Here is a 13,407-nt window from a genome sequence, read left to right as displayed (position 1 = left end):
TTAATGGTTTTAAAAAAAATTGTCGAGTTCTTGACTTTATGAGTGCTAAACATTTTATATTTTGTTGCCGTGTTAGAATTATTTGTCCATCAAAGTAACTAAAGAAAGTTTTCTTTTCTAAGAAAAACTACACAAAGTTAATTAAGAGTATTGATTTTGGTAATAATTTTTGAGGTAGGATTTAAATTTCTTATATAAAATAGGAATTGGGTAAAGTATATTTTAATCATTTCGATTTTGTAGACTACCAATATATCACGTCTCTGTATTAAGAAAAACTTAAATTTCATATCGACTAGAAATTATACTAAATAAATTTTTTTTATCTATATGTGCTCATAAAATTAAACTTTGAACAATGCATAATTTGTATTTATCATAGTTACCCGTTTAGACAAGAATAAAAACTTGCGTGCTCCCACAAGTTTGCATTTAATTGGCGAGAACTATTTATTTGAATATCATGTAGTGAAGGAATTGATGAAAGTAAGAAGATTAATTGAGGAGAGAGAAAGAACATTACACTTATGGATTCCCAAATAGTGAATCTTGGAAGCTCTCTAATGGTCCCTTCTGTTCGTGAGCTAGCTAAGCAACCCATCAGCAAAGTTCCAGAACGATATGTTCGTACAAACCAAGATCCTGTTCTTTCTGACATAACATCTTTGCCACAAGTCCCCATCATTGATCTCCACAAATTGTTGTCTGAAGATGGAACTGAGCTAGAAAAGCTAAACCATGCATGCAAAGAATGGGGTTTCTTCCAGGTTTGGACGATTATTCTCTTCCTTCCTTTGCTATAATTTAGAAACTGAAAGGAATTATATCTACCATGATCATGATCATAATCAAGAGTAAGAGTATGTTTATAAAACGTTTTCACAAGTACTTCTAAAAAAAAAAAAACCTTAAATAATTTTTTATAAATTAAAATGAACTTATATATAATCTAATTTGTAAAAATTCTCTTATATTAATTTCTAATTATTTTTTTTACTTATACATAAGATTTTTTTAGTTTATAAAGAAATCCTTTTTTTCCCCTAAAAATCCTTCTAGAAAATTTATCAGTATATATTGCGTTTGCTATATATTTTTCATGGTAATTTTTGGAAGTTGCAGGGGCGTAACATTAAAGATTTTCATTCAATTGACATTTTTTGTTATCCCTCCCTATTGTGGTTTCTTTATATTTTCTTGATTATATATTGCACATTTGCACGTTTAAATATGCTAATAGAGCTTTCTTCACATTATTCATTTTAATTTTTTGGAAAACTGATTTTGAGACTTTGCTTTTGAAGTTTTCAGGCTCACTTAATTAAAGATTTCTGTCACACACAACAACAAAAACAACGAAAAAATCCTATTTAGTTATGATAAATAATTAATAAATTAATTGAAATACATGTTGATATACTAGTAATTATGTATTTTAGAAGCTATGACGTTTATTTTTAATTTTTTTGGAAGTTATAATCAGAGGCATTCAATATGTGGAATATATTATAAGGCTATTAAGATACACAATGATACTTCCAATCCTTTTTATAAGAAATAAATTATATATAGGATTGGAAAAAATATTATCATAATTAAAAATGATTTTTTTCTTCTGAAATTAATAATCATTATTACATTAGAAGAAAAATTATTGAAAATAATATTATTGAACTATACTCGATGATGAACACGGCCATCTAGAGTTATATTGAACAACTAGTTCATCAGCAAATTATTAATTGAGGTGCAGGATGACAATATATAAATTTGAATCGATATAATGACTTTTATGTTCGATTCTAAATATTTTATTAAAATGATTGAAATGTAAAATTAAAATTTTACCCTGCATATTTGACACAATTTGTTTTGTTTCGAATCATTACATGTTAAAAATATACGTTCTAATTTTTATATGGAAAAAAAATTAGGTGAGCATTTAGTTAAAATCAAATATGTAGTAATAAAAAATTAGTTAAAATCTAATGTTAAAGCAAAATATGATTTATATTTTAATTCAAAACCAAATATGTAGTAATTAGCATTGGAGATGAAATTTATATTTCAACTTATTAACCCAATGAGTGTTGTTACTTTTAGAATCACATTTTGATGTAATTTGGGTTGGAGATGAAAATGAATGAAACACAAACTAATGAAACATTAAAAAAGTTGGTCAAACGTGGTAGCAATATTGCCACCTATACCATGACGTTGACGACGCAAATTAGTGATTGCGATATTAATTGCAAAGACAAGAAGACATTACTACCTCCAACCATTTAATTTGAAATTTCCAATCATGAATTTGTGACTAATAAATAGCCTCCATTCTAGGAAACAATTTTTAATACCTGCATGCTGGTAAGGAATTGGGGAAGGTGTATAAAGTTTTGTGGTATTTTTTAGTCATTAAAAATTTTAAAAATGATTTATAATATTTTTTAGTTATTTTATTTTTAGTCCATGTGAGATTTGTAAGATGAAGATTGTCATTTACTTATATATTCTTGAATTTTTTTTATTTTTTTAATTATTTTATCTTCTAATTAATTATTTTATTAATAATCCATGTGAAATTTAAGTTTTTTCCAATACATTCTCTCATGTTTAGGATTATTGAGTTTGGTAATTGTGAGTAATCTGATATCAATTTAAAATAATAAGTTATAAGTTTAACTTAATCTTACAAAACAAACTTGTAAGGTAAGAGTTATCATTCATTTATATACTCTTTAATTATCTTATCTCTAATCGAGACGAGAATTATACTCCTTAAGTTTCTTCTAATAAATAATTGTCGTTAATAGTATATTTTAGTAGGATATAAATATATTTTTAGTGATTATTATATATTAGTCATTAACATTTTTACTAAGTAATAAAATAAAGATAATTAATTTATTATCGTTAAATAATTGTCGATAATAATAAATTTTGTTATAGTTTATGGGAGTAATTTTTTTTTCTTTGCTAGCCAATGCTCTAAGGATAATGTTTAATGAATTAATATGTAATTTTTTTATTGAAACCTAAAATAAAGTTATACAGAAAAATTGTAGATATATTTTTTTAATCAAAACTGTAATTTTTGTTTGAAGAGCGATTATGGGAGTAATTAATGTTCCTGTTCGAGCCTTTGGAAGTAAAGTTTGCTCTCTCATGTGAACCACACTTTGTGGTTCCAATAGTATTGTATGCAGTTAATTAATTAAGTATTAAATTTACTTTTTTCTTCTTCTATAATATCACAAATGAACTATTTTGGTTTCCAAAATTTTTTATTGTAAAATTAGTCTCATTTTTAAAATTAAATAATACTAATCTATCATTAACATATTATTTAAAATTAAACAAAAAATATTGATATCTTGATAAGTGACATTATCTAATAATTACTTAATCATATTGTCTTTCATATAAATAACAACATTGTTTTTAAACTATAAATATGTTATTTTTTTTTATTTCAATAAAACTTGTAATATATTAAGATAATTTTATTTTTAATTTTTAATATTACTATGTAACTAATTAATTATATGTTATATCACTTCTCGATTTTTATCAATATTTTATATTTAATTTTAAATGATATGTTAACGATGAACTAACATTGCATATGTAATTTTATAAATTAAGAAATCTAATTTATAATAAAAAAATTTAAGAATCAAAATTATATATTCACCAAACTATATATAAAAAAGTATACTCAAGCCATTAATGAAAACAATATACATGTGAAATAACTATTAAAATATTTTTGCCTATACTAATTAATTTTAAAGCAAAACATGTATTGTTGATTGGATGCAATATTCTTGCAAAATATATACCGATGGATCTTTCAAATTTTACTATGAATTTGGTTTTATGCTCATCACAATTGTTACCATTCCAAACATACCTATGTATATAGTGTATATAATTTTATATGTTTTTTCTAAGTTTTTTAACCCATGAATCAATTACAGCTTATAAATCATGGTGTCAAGCCTTCATTGATACAGAATGTGAAGATAGGTGTTCAAGAGTTCTTCAGTCTTCCAATAGAAGAGAAGAATAAATTTTGGCAAAAACAAGGTGATTTAGAGGGGTATGGTCAACATTTTGTTATATCTGAGGAACAAAAGTTGGAATGGGCAGATCTATTCTATATCAATACACTTCCATCATACACAAGGAGTTCCTTATTTTCTAATATTTCCCAACCATTTAGGTTATCTACATCTCTTTTTTACTTTTCTTTTATGTTACCACTTTAGTTACAACATCATTGATTATATTGGTAATTTGCTCAAACAAATTTTGTTTCCTTGCAGAAATGATATAGAGAACTATTCTTTAGAATTGGAAAAACTTTGCATCAAAATCATTAAATTTATGACAAAAGCTCTTAAGATCGAACCTAAAGATCAATTTCTAGAGTTATTTGAAGATTTAGGTCAATCAATGAGGATGAATTGCTATCCTCCATGTCCCCAACCAGAACATGTCATTGGCCTTAATCCTCATTCTGATGCTGGTATTTTGACCATTTTGCTACAAGTCAATGAAACGGAAGGCCTCCAAATAAGAAAAGAAGGAACGTGGATTCCGATTAAACCTCTATCTAATGCTTTTGTCATCAATGTTGGAGATATTTTGGAGGTAATTGACCAAACATCAATCAAAACTCCTTTTATCACTTGGCACATAGATGTAATATTATGAGTTACAATTTAAGAATATATGCAAATTAGAATTCATAGTACATTAAAAATTTTGATAACTAATGAGTTTTTACACTTGTTTGAAACACATTGGCAGATATTAACTAATGGCATTTATCGAAGCATTGAGCATCGAGCAACAATCAATTTAGAGAAGGAGAGGATTTCTATTGCTACATTTCACAAGCCTCAAATGAACAAAATTATAGGTCCAACACCAAGCCTTGTTAGTCTTGAAAGACCTGCACTATTTAAAAGGATTCGTGCAGCAGATTACTATAAAGGATACTTTTCAAGCGAGCTACAAGGAAAATCATACATTGATGTCGTTATGATAAAAAATGCTTAGGGCATAATCGTATTGAACTATTCAATATATTGATTTTTGATAAAATAAAACAAACTTGTAGCAAACAATTATGTCGTTACATACTAGCTTATTGAATCTATGTAGATGTAGGAAGAAAAAGAATCCATATAGAAAGAGGGTTTCTTTTAGTAGTGGTTCAATGCTTCAAGTTAAAAATGTTAACTTCCATGCTAATGTATAATAACAAGTTTACAATATGAGACTTTTTATGTGTGTATGTTAGTCCAATGGTGAAAGTGAATCTTAAATCAATTTTTTTTTAAATAATCTACTTTTAAAAAAAGTTATATGTTAGGTCTTTTTTTTCAACATATGTGTCTCTTTTTCTTTATAAAATACTATAGCAAATATTTTTTTGTTGGTAGGTTTAAAGCCTCACTTTCAGTAGTTTTACCCTTAGGTTGAACCTATATCTATATTCATGAATTAATTGTATGGTATATGTGATAAAAATCTCAAGAGAACCACACCAAAAAATTATTTATTAAGTAGATAGAGAGTCAACAGCTTAAAAATCCCACACTAGAATCTCATACTTCTAATGTGGTACTTAAATTCCCATACCTTGAAATTGAATTCTAGCATCCCATAGAACTCGTAACAGAAATAACAAGAAAGGTCATTCTTTATTGAATGATAGGAAAAAATTTCCCCTAGAGAATCATATACATTCCAAATACTTTGAGAGGTCTAAAGCACCCATCCATATTTTCTAAAATTTGAAAAGTCCCTAACAGTATCCCATATTATTCCCTTTATATAGTAAGTAAAAGGTTTATGATTTATAATTATAAAAAAAAAACTACCCCTAATTGGGCCTATGTAGTTGTGGCCCAACTACTTCCTTTCAAAAAATGAACTTACTTAATCATAAGCTTGTTGTGAATACTCCACCCTTCCCATTGTCCTTAAGGGGGAATTTTTCTAAATGGTTGCAAAGTATTCCTATAAATCCTTGCAAAAAGGAAGATGCTCTCACTAGCTAGATGGGGACTTATTTTGTTATTCAATTCCAATACCTAACAACTGACACATTATGGTTGGGCTTTAACTCTCATTCCTTGGTTAAGGCTGGTGGTAGAGGTTATGCCACTAATGATGTTGTCAATACATTCTTTAGTAGAGATACAAGGAAAACAAAGTGGACATGAGAATACTTTTGTAACTCTAGCTTGTATTCAACCAAACCATTTCTTTCAAGATTATCTTGTGTGGACCATAGTAAAACAAATATAACTAGTAAGGTTGAACCTTAAGATATACCCAGTAATCAACCCACATTGAATTCCACTTCTTTTATTTTCTTGATTGCATAAAATTTATTCTTTGTTGAGTTCAATCTAGGTTTAGTTTAAGTTGTTGTAACATATCTCTTTGTTGTTTAAGTCGAATATCATCTTCTACCTTTAAGGGAAGAATATCTCCCTTAAATAATACTAGAGGGTTGCGACCATATGGAATTAAAAAAATACACGTCTTGATTGAACTATGTGGTATTAAACAATACTTTGGTTAAGATAGCCAATTAGACCATTGTTTATGATTCTCTCTTAAAAAACAAAATAAACATATCTCTAAGCACCTATTTACCTTTTTCGTTTGGTTGTTAATTTGGGGGGACATATGCAATGCTATGCTTGATTTTTGTGTCTACCTGTTTGATCAATTTTGACCAAAAATGACTAAAGAAAAATTGGTCTCTATTAGTAATCATTATGGTAAAGAAGCCTTGAAGTTTAACAACTCATTCAATAAAGGCACGAGCCATATCTTTGGTAGAAAAAAAAATGTGTTCCAAGAAGAAAAATATTTGCATATTTGGAGAATCTATCCACCAACAGTCCAACACAAATATAGTATTCTTTCACTTGGCCATGAGGATGCTAATAATAAAGCCCATTGAGATGTCAGGCCAAACGTATGTGTGAATTTAGAATAAGGGTAAAGGCTAATAGGAGATAGCATTTCATTTTTATTCCTTTGGCAAATATTGCATCTCTAAGTAAAACCATAGAAGTCCTTCTTCATACCTTCCTAAGGTACCATTGTAACCAACAATTTGAATGTTCTAAAAATTTTTAAATGGACTCGTTGAGGAATTGTGAAATTCAGCTAACAAGTGCATATTGGTTGATTTCCTAGGTAGCACTAGTTTGTCGTGATGGAATAAAAAGACCCTTAAATAGTACATATTTAGGATAGTTTATTGGATTAACTATAAGATCTTGAATCAATTTATATAACTTTGTATCATATTAAAATTTTTCTTGTAATCCTTCCCATTCTTGACATAGAACCCAAGAAATAGTAGCACAAGTCATTTTCCTTGATAAAGTGCCTATTGCCTTGTTACTACTACCCAATTTGTATTGATTTTTGAAGTTGAAACCCAAACGTTTGAAAGTCCATTTGAATAGGTATTGTTGGGGCTACTAAAAAAGATTCTCTCGAGACCTTCTCGGAACAAAAAAGTCAAATAAAAGTACACAAGCCATATAAACACATAAAGGATAAGTATGACTAAATGCATATAGGTAGTTGATGGTAAGTCGAGAGGTTAATAGAGGTTACCTGAGGAATGTGGGAACAATTATACCTAGGTGGCTACCAAACGAGTAAATCGAAGAAATAAAAAATCACGTGGGATAAAACGGTTATAAAAGTTACATTCAAACCACGTAATGAGAATAGTGAATAGCGGTTACGAGCTCACAACGTGCACATATAATGTTAACCGTTCTCGATTTAAGCCACGAAATGGAGGTATAGTGGATAGCAGTTACGAGCACACGACGTACTAACCGCTCTCGGTTAACTCTATAAGTATGAGAAACACATTCATTCACAGAGATTGGAAACTTCATACTCACACTTTTGAAAACACTTTCTACCTGTGCATATGGCTTTCGTGCATGGGATTGTTGCTGGGTATGACCACTTCTTGGCCACATTTTCTTTCTTTTCATAGGATTAGTGTAGTTAGTTTCAATTTGTAGTTAGTTAAATTCTGATATTGTAATTTGATCGTTATGTGAAATGAACTATGATTTACATTGCCAATATATTGATTGTTCATTCTGTTCATTTGAGTATTTACGTGCATGAACATTATTGCTTAATATTCATCAATGAAAATCTGGAAACAAATGTTTATTAGTCACCTTCTCTTGTCTTCTTAAATCGTAAATACCTAAATTGAAACAATTGCGTGCTAGTTCAAGTAAAAAGAACTCGTAAACGAATTCCACCACAAACAAATTGGCACGCCCGGTGGGACACGTTTAATTGAAAACATAATTGAACTAGTTTTAGGTATATATGTTTTATGAGACTTAGGAGTGGAAGAACCATGTCTACGTCTAATAATAGGAGAGAAATGAACAATGATGATCAAGTAGATGTAGAGCACGGAAATCCAAACCCAGATAATGTGACTACTGTGACAAGGGGGGCAATATCACCCCTTGTTGTGCTCGAAAATGTGGCTAGGCAAACAAATGTATCCCAAGAATTTGCAAATGCCACTAGAGAATATCCGTGGGGTATGTCGCCGAATTGGCGAACTACTCAACCTGTACATGTCGAAATGCCAGTACCCTATTTAGGACCAAACTCGCAAATGCATGTATCCCCACAAGGGTATAATCCTAGACCAAATGGATTGGGATTTGTCATGCAAGATTCGTATCAACATATAGGGACAAGTCATGAGGGATCTCTGGTTCAACAGAGTAGTTATGTCCCTACAGGTATTAGTAATGAAGCCATGATATCCCTTCGACAACAGATGGACCATAGTAATTATGACATGGTTAATTTGTTGTCAACTCAGATGCATAATATACTAACCCCTATATGAGTTAATAAATAAAATAGGATATAAAATGGGAGACAATCCACCCTCGAGGGCCATGAATGTGAATTTGAACGATATGGAAAATCAAGGTGGGAATGTAGTTTTTCCCTAAAATTTAGGCAGACCTCATAGGAACCTTGATGAAAATCTAGATCAAATTGTAGAAAGGGTACTAAACAAACATGGTTTCGAGGTAGGTCGAAATGGACATCCTTATTTTGTGTCTGCATTTCCAGAATATGTAACTCAGGTAGAATTGCCTAGGGGGGCAAAAATCCCAAAATTTTCAAAATTTACGGGAGAATTGAAGGAGTCTACTGTCGAACATATAGTGAGGTATTTAGTCGAATGTGGAGATCTAGGGAATATTGAATATTTAAAAATGAAGTATTTTCCGAGTTCGTTGACTAAACATGCTTTTTGTTGAGTGCCTTTTATGTTTGGTTTGCACTCAACTTTTGGCACTCTTTTTGGGTAATTGTAGATAAAATATATGTTATTTCACCCCTTTAATCTATAGAATTAAGTTATACTAAAAGAGCAGAGGAGTAGTAGCAATCTTAAGGAATTTCCTCAATTTTTGCAGGATTTTTGGCTAGGCAGAGATCCACAGCCATAGCTGTGGATCTGCAGCTATAGCTGTGGAAATCTGAAATGTACTTTGAAGCTCCAGAGAGTTGAAGCTAAAGCTGTGGACTCACAGCTAAAGCCATGGAAGCACCCAGGACCCAGTAAAAACTCCAGAGACTCACAGCCATAGCTGTGGCTTCACCGCTTGAGCGTTGGAAGTTCCTTAAGATTGAAGGAGTTGTCACAGCTATAACTGTGAAACCACAGCTGCAGCCTTGGAGGTTTCTTCACCCTGAAGGACTCTCCACAGCTATAGCCGTGGATCTGCAGCTGCAGCCGTGGAAATAAAAGCTACTTTTTGGCCCTGTTTTGAAGCTCATATAAAAGGGAAAAAGAGGAAGAAACAGGGCATCACAGACAGAGGAGAAAGAACAGAGTAAGGAGGACGTGAAGGGAGAAACGAAGCAAGAACGAAGACTTGGGCAGCTGGGTCATTTGGGAACGAAGCCCAACCCCTTGTTCTCATCTTCTACTTTGTAATCTCTTCTTTTACTTCTTAGATCTTGTAATGGCCATGTGTGGCTAAACTTATTTAGGATTGGTTGGATGTAACTACTAACTCCTCTGATTCTTAAATATATGCATTTTGATCTCATTATTTGTGCTTGATTCTTCTCTTAATGCTTATATCGGCTTGATCACCCGTTGTATGATTTTTGGCTTTTGAATCCAGTTGGAAAACGTTTTCGAAAACTCGAACTGAATGTTGCACCTAATCACTTCTTGTTCTAGGAATAGACTTGATTTGGTTAGTCACATTGTTCAAGTCATTGTTCTTAATGCGAAAGTGTTAAACTCAAAACATAGAGGAATCATGTTTTGAGCTTAATGACTTTAGGATTCAACCTTGAGGAATCTTGTTGGATTACTTAATGAACGTGGAAATAATGGAATTAGAATCGCATTTATTTTAAGAAGATGTACGAGTTAGCAAGTACTTCTAAACCAATCCTTGTTTCTTAACTATTGTCTTTACTACTTTTAGTTTATTGTGTGGTTCTACCCTATCTTCACTCAGTTGCAATCATAACAACATTCTCATTTAAATCATCAGAGCAAGAATTACTAAACACTGAAATCCCTGAAGACGATATTTGAATACTACTTCGAAACTTGGTTCACTTGCCAAGTGGTGGGTTTGCGAAAATCCTCATCAAGTTTCTGGCGCCGTTGCCGGGGATTTGGTGCTATTTAGTAATTCTTAATCTTGTGATTTTGTAATTGTGTAAATAATTCATTTTGTGAATAGTTATAATATATAGAGATATTTGTCTTGTTGTGTTTTGTGGACTTACCTTGCTGTGCAGACTTCTTAAAAGTGTATGCGAGGGAAAACTCCAGCCGAAGAATTGCATTTTGATCCTGAAATTGAAAGAACAGCAAGGAGGAACAATAGTAGCACAAGAAGGCTTAGACAGTTAGAGAGAATCCAAAAACAACAGCAAGATCTTCTGAGTTCTTCTACTTCATCAAATCAACCACACCTTGAAACAGAAATGGCTGAAGAAGGAACAGACACTCATAATGGTGGACATTGACCAGCTGGGCCTCCTAGAAGGACCCTAGGTGATTATGCACAACAACATGGTCCTAGGCATTTCTCTAGCATTGCAGCTCCAAATACTTCTAGAGCCATGGAGATGAAACCTGCCTTCCTTACTTTGGTTAGCTCACAACAATTTGTTGGCCTTGATCATGAGGACCCATACTCACACCTTTCAAATTTCTATGAGTTATGTGGAACAATGGGAATCCCTGAAGGTGATGAAGAAGCTGTATATTTGAGGTTATTTCTATTCTCTTTAACAGGAAAAGCTAAAGTTTGGTTACAATCTCACCCAAATCAAAGTTTGACAAGCTGGGGTGATGTGGAAAACAAGTTTGTGAATAGATTCTATCCTTCATCAAGTACATTAAGGCCAAGTCAGAAATCACTACTTTCAGGCAAGGTGCAAATGAACCATTTTGTGAAGCCTGGGAGAGATTTAAGTCATTGCTTAGAAAATGTCCTAACCATGGGTTTGAGGATATAGCTCAACTCAATTTCTTTGTTAATGGAATCAAGCCTGAGGTGAAGATGTTATTAGATGCAGCAGCTGGTGGCACCATGATGACTGTAAGCCCAGAAGAAGCTACTCAAATTATAGAATCTTTGGCATCTTCTGATCACCAAGCAGAGCATGGAAGACATCAATCTCATAAAAGAGGAATTCTTGATCTCAGTACTAATGATGCAATCCTTGCTCAGAACAAACTACTGTCCCAACAGATTGAAGCACTGACTAAGCAGATGGCCAAGATTCCACAACAGCTTCATGCTATTGCTTCTTCTTCAACTCAAGCAAATTCTTCTCTAAAATGTGAATTTTGTGGGGGAGATCATCCTAATGGTCACTGTTCTGAAATTCCAAATGAAGAAGAAGTCAACTATGTGGGAAACTAACAGAAAGAAGGTAATTTTAATTCCCGTAATTATAATACTAACAATTATATGCAGGGAAATCAAGGTTGGAGAAACAACAATAACAACCAAGGCTATGGATGGAGGAATGAAGCTGGGCCATCCAATAGGCCACCACCACAACAACAAAAGCAACATCAGCCTGTTTATCCCTCTATGCATGAAAGAACTAGCAAATTGGAGGATACTCTGAACCAGTTCATGCAGGTATCTATGAACAACCAGAAAAACACTGAAGCTTCCATCAAGAATTTGGAGGTGCAGGTGGGTCAGCTAGCTAAACAATTAGCTGACATGTCTAAAGGCCCATTTTCAGCCAACACCAAGACCAACCCCAAGGAGTATTGCCAAGCCATAACAACAAGAAGTGGGAAGGTAGTTGGTAGTGATATTGCGGTGAGTGAGAACAATGAGGGTGCTGAGAATAAGGGAGAAAATAGTGAATTGAAAGAGGTTGAGGAAGAAAGTGAGAAGAATGAGGGAGAAAATAATAAGAGTAAGAGTGTAGATAGTGAGAAAATAAGAGAGAAAAATGGAGTTGAGAAGGATAAAAATAAAAAGAAGGGCAAGGAAGTCATTTCCACTGTTCCAGTAAAAAACTTACCTTACCCTCATGCTCCTACCAAGAAAGAAAAAGAAAGGCAGTTCTTGAGATTTCTGGATATCATCAAGAAGTTACAAATTAATATTCCTTTCACTGAAGCCATGGAGCAAATGCCCACTTATTCTCGGTTCATGAAGGAATTATTAACTAAGAAGAGAAGAATTCTTGAAGAAGAGACTGTGGAGCTTGAGGCAGGATGCAGTGCTATTATACAGAAGTCTCTACCTCAGAAGTCCAGAGATCCAGGCAGTTTCACTCTCCCTGTATCAATTGGTAATCTATCAGTGGGTAAGGCACTTTTAGACCTTGGAGCTAGTATTAACTTGATGCCTTTATCCATGCTGAAGAAGATAGGAGAAGTGGAAGTGAGACCTACAAGAATGACCTTGCAGTTGGCAGACAGATCCATCAAGATTCCACATGGCATAGTGGAAGATATGATAGTGAAGGTTGATAAGTTCATGTTTCCAGTTGATTTCGTAGTCATGGATATGGAAGAGGATGTAGAAGTTCCTTTGATATTGGGCAGACCCTTTATGAAGACAACTCGAGTTATCATTGACATGGATGAAGGAAAGCTGAAGGTGAGGGTCCAAGATGAGGAAGTGAGTTTCAATGTATTTGAAACAACGAAGTTTCCAAAAGGCAACAAAGATTGCTTTAGAATTGATGTATTAGATGATGTGTACTTGGAAACTCAAAATGATTTCAAGAGCTCATCACCACTAGAGAAGGCTTTGCCTATCTCTAACGAAGAATTGGAAAAGG

The 13,407-nt window shown here is 32.4% G+C and overlaps 1 protein-coding gene and 1 non-coding gene across 2 annotated transcripts; one reads left to right on the top strand and one right to left on the bottom strand.

Annotated features, from left to right (window-relative positions):
• Window positions 1-428: 428 nt before the first annotated feature.
• On the top strand, window positions 429-5,292 carry LOC109816542 (oxoglutarate-dependent flavonoid 7-O-demethylase 1). Its single transcript, XM_020381588.3, has 4 exons — window positions 429-767; window positions 3,981-4,225; window positions 4,329-4,656; window positions 4,816-5,292. Exons 1-4 carry the CDS (start codon window positions 528-530, stop codon window positions 5,065-5,067), a joined length of 1,065 nt encoding a protein of 354 aa, XP_020237177.2. The 5' UTR covers window positions 429-527; the 3' UTR covers window positions 5,068-5,292.
• A 6,198-nt stretch (window positions 5,293-11,490) lies between these two features.
• On the bottom strand, window positions 11,491-11,596 carry LOC145953626 (small nucleolar RNA R71). The gene has a single exon (XR_014430909.1). It is a non-coding gene; the product is annotated as a small nucleolar RNA R71 (small nucleolar RNA).
• Window positions 11,597-13,407: the final 1,811 nt, after the last annotated feature.

This window comes from Cajanus cajan, chromosome 11 (assembly GCF_000230855.2).
Source record: "Cajanus cajan strain Asha chromosome 11, NIPB_CcT2T_4, whole genome shotgun sequence".
NCBI classification, from domain to species: Eukaryota; Viridiplantae; Streptophyta; class Magnoliopsida; order Fabales; family Fabaceae; genus Cajanus; species Cajanus cajan.
This window is presented reverse-complemented; position numbering and strand designations above follow the sequence as displayed.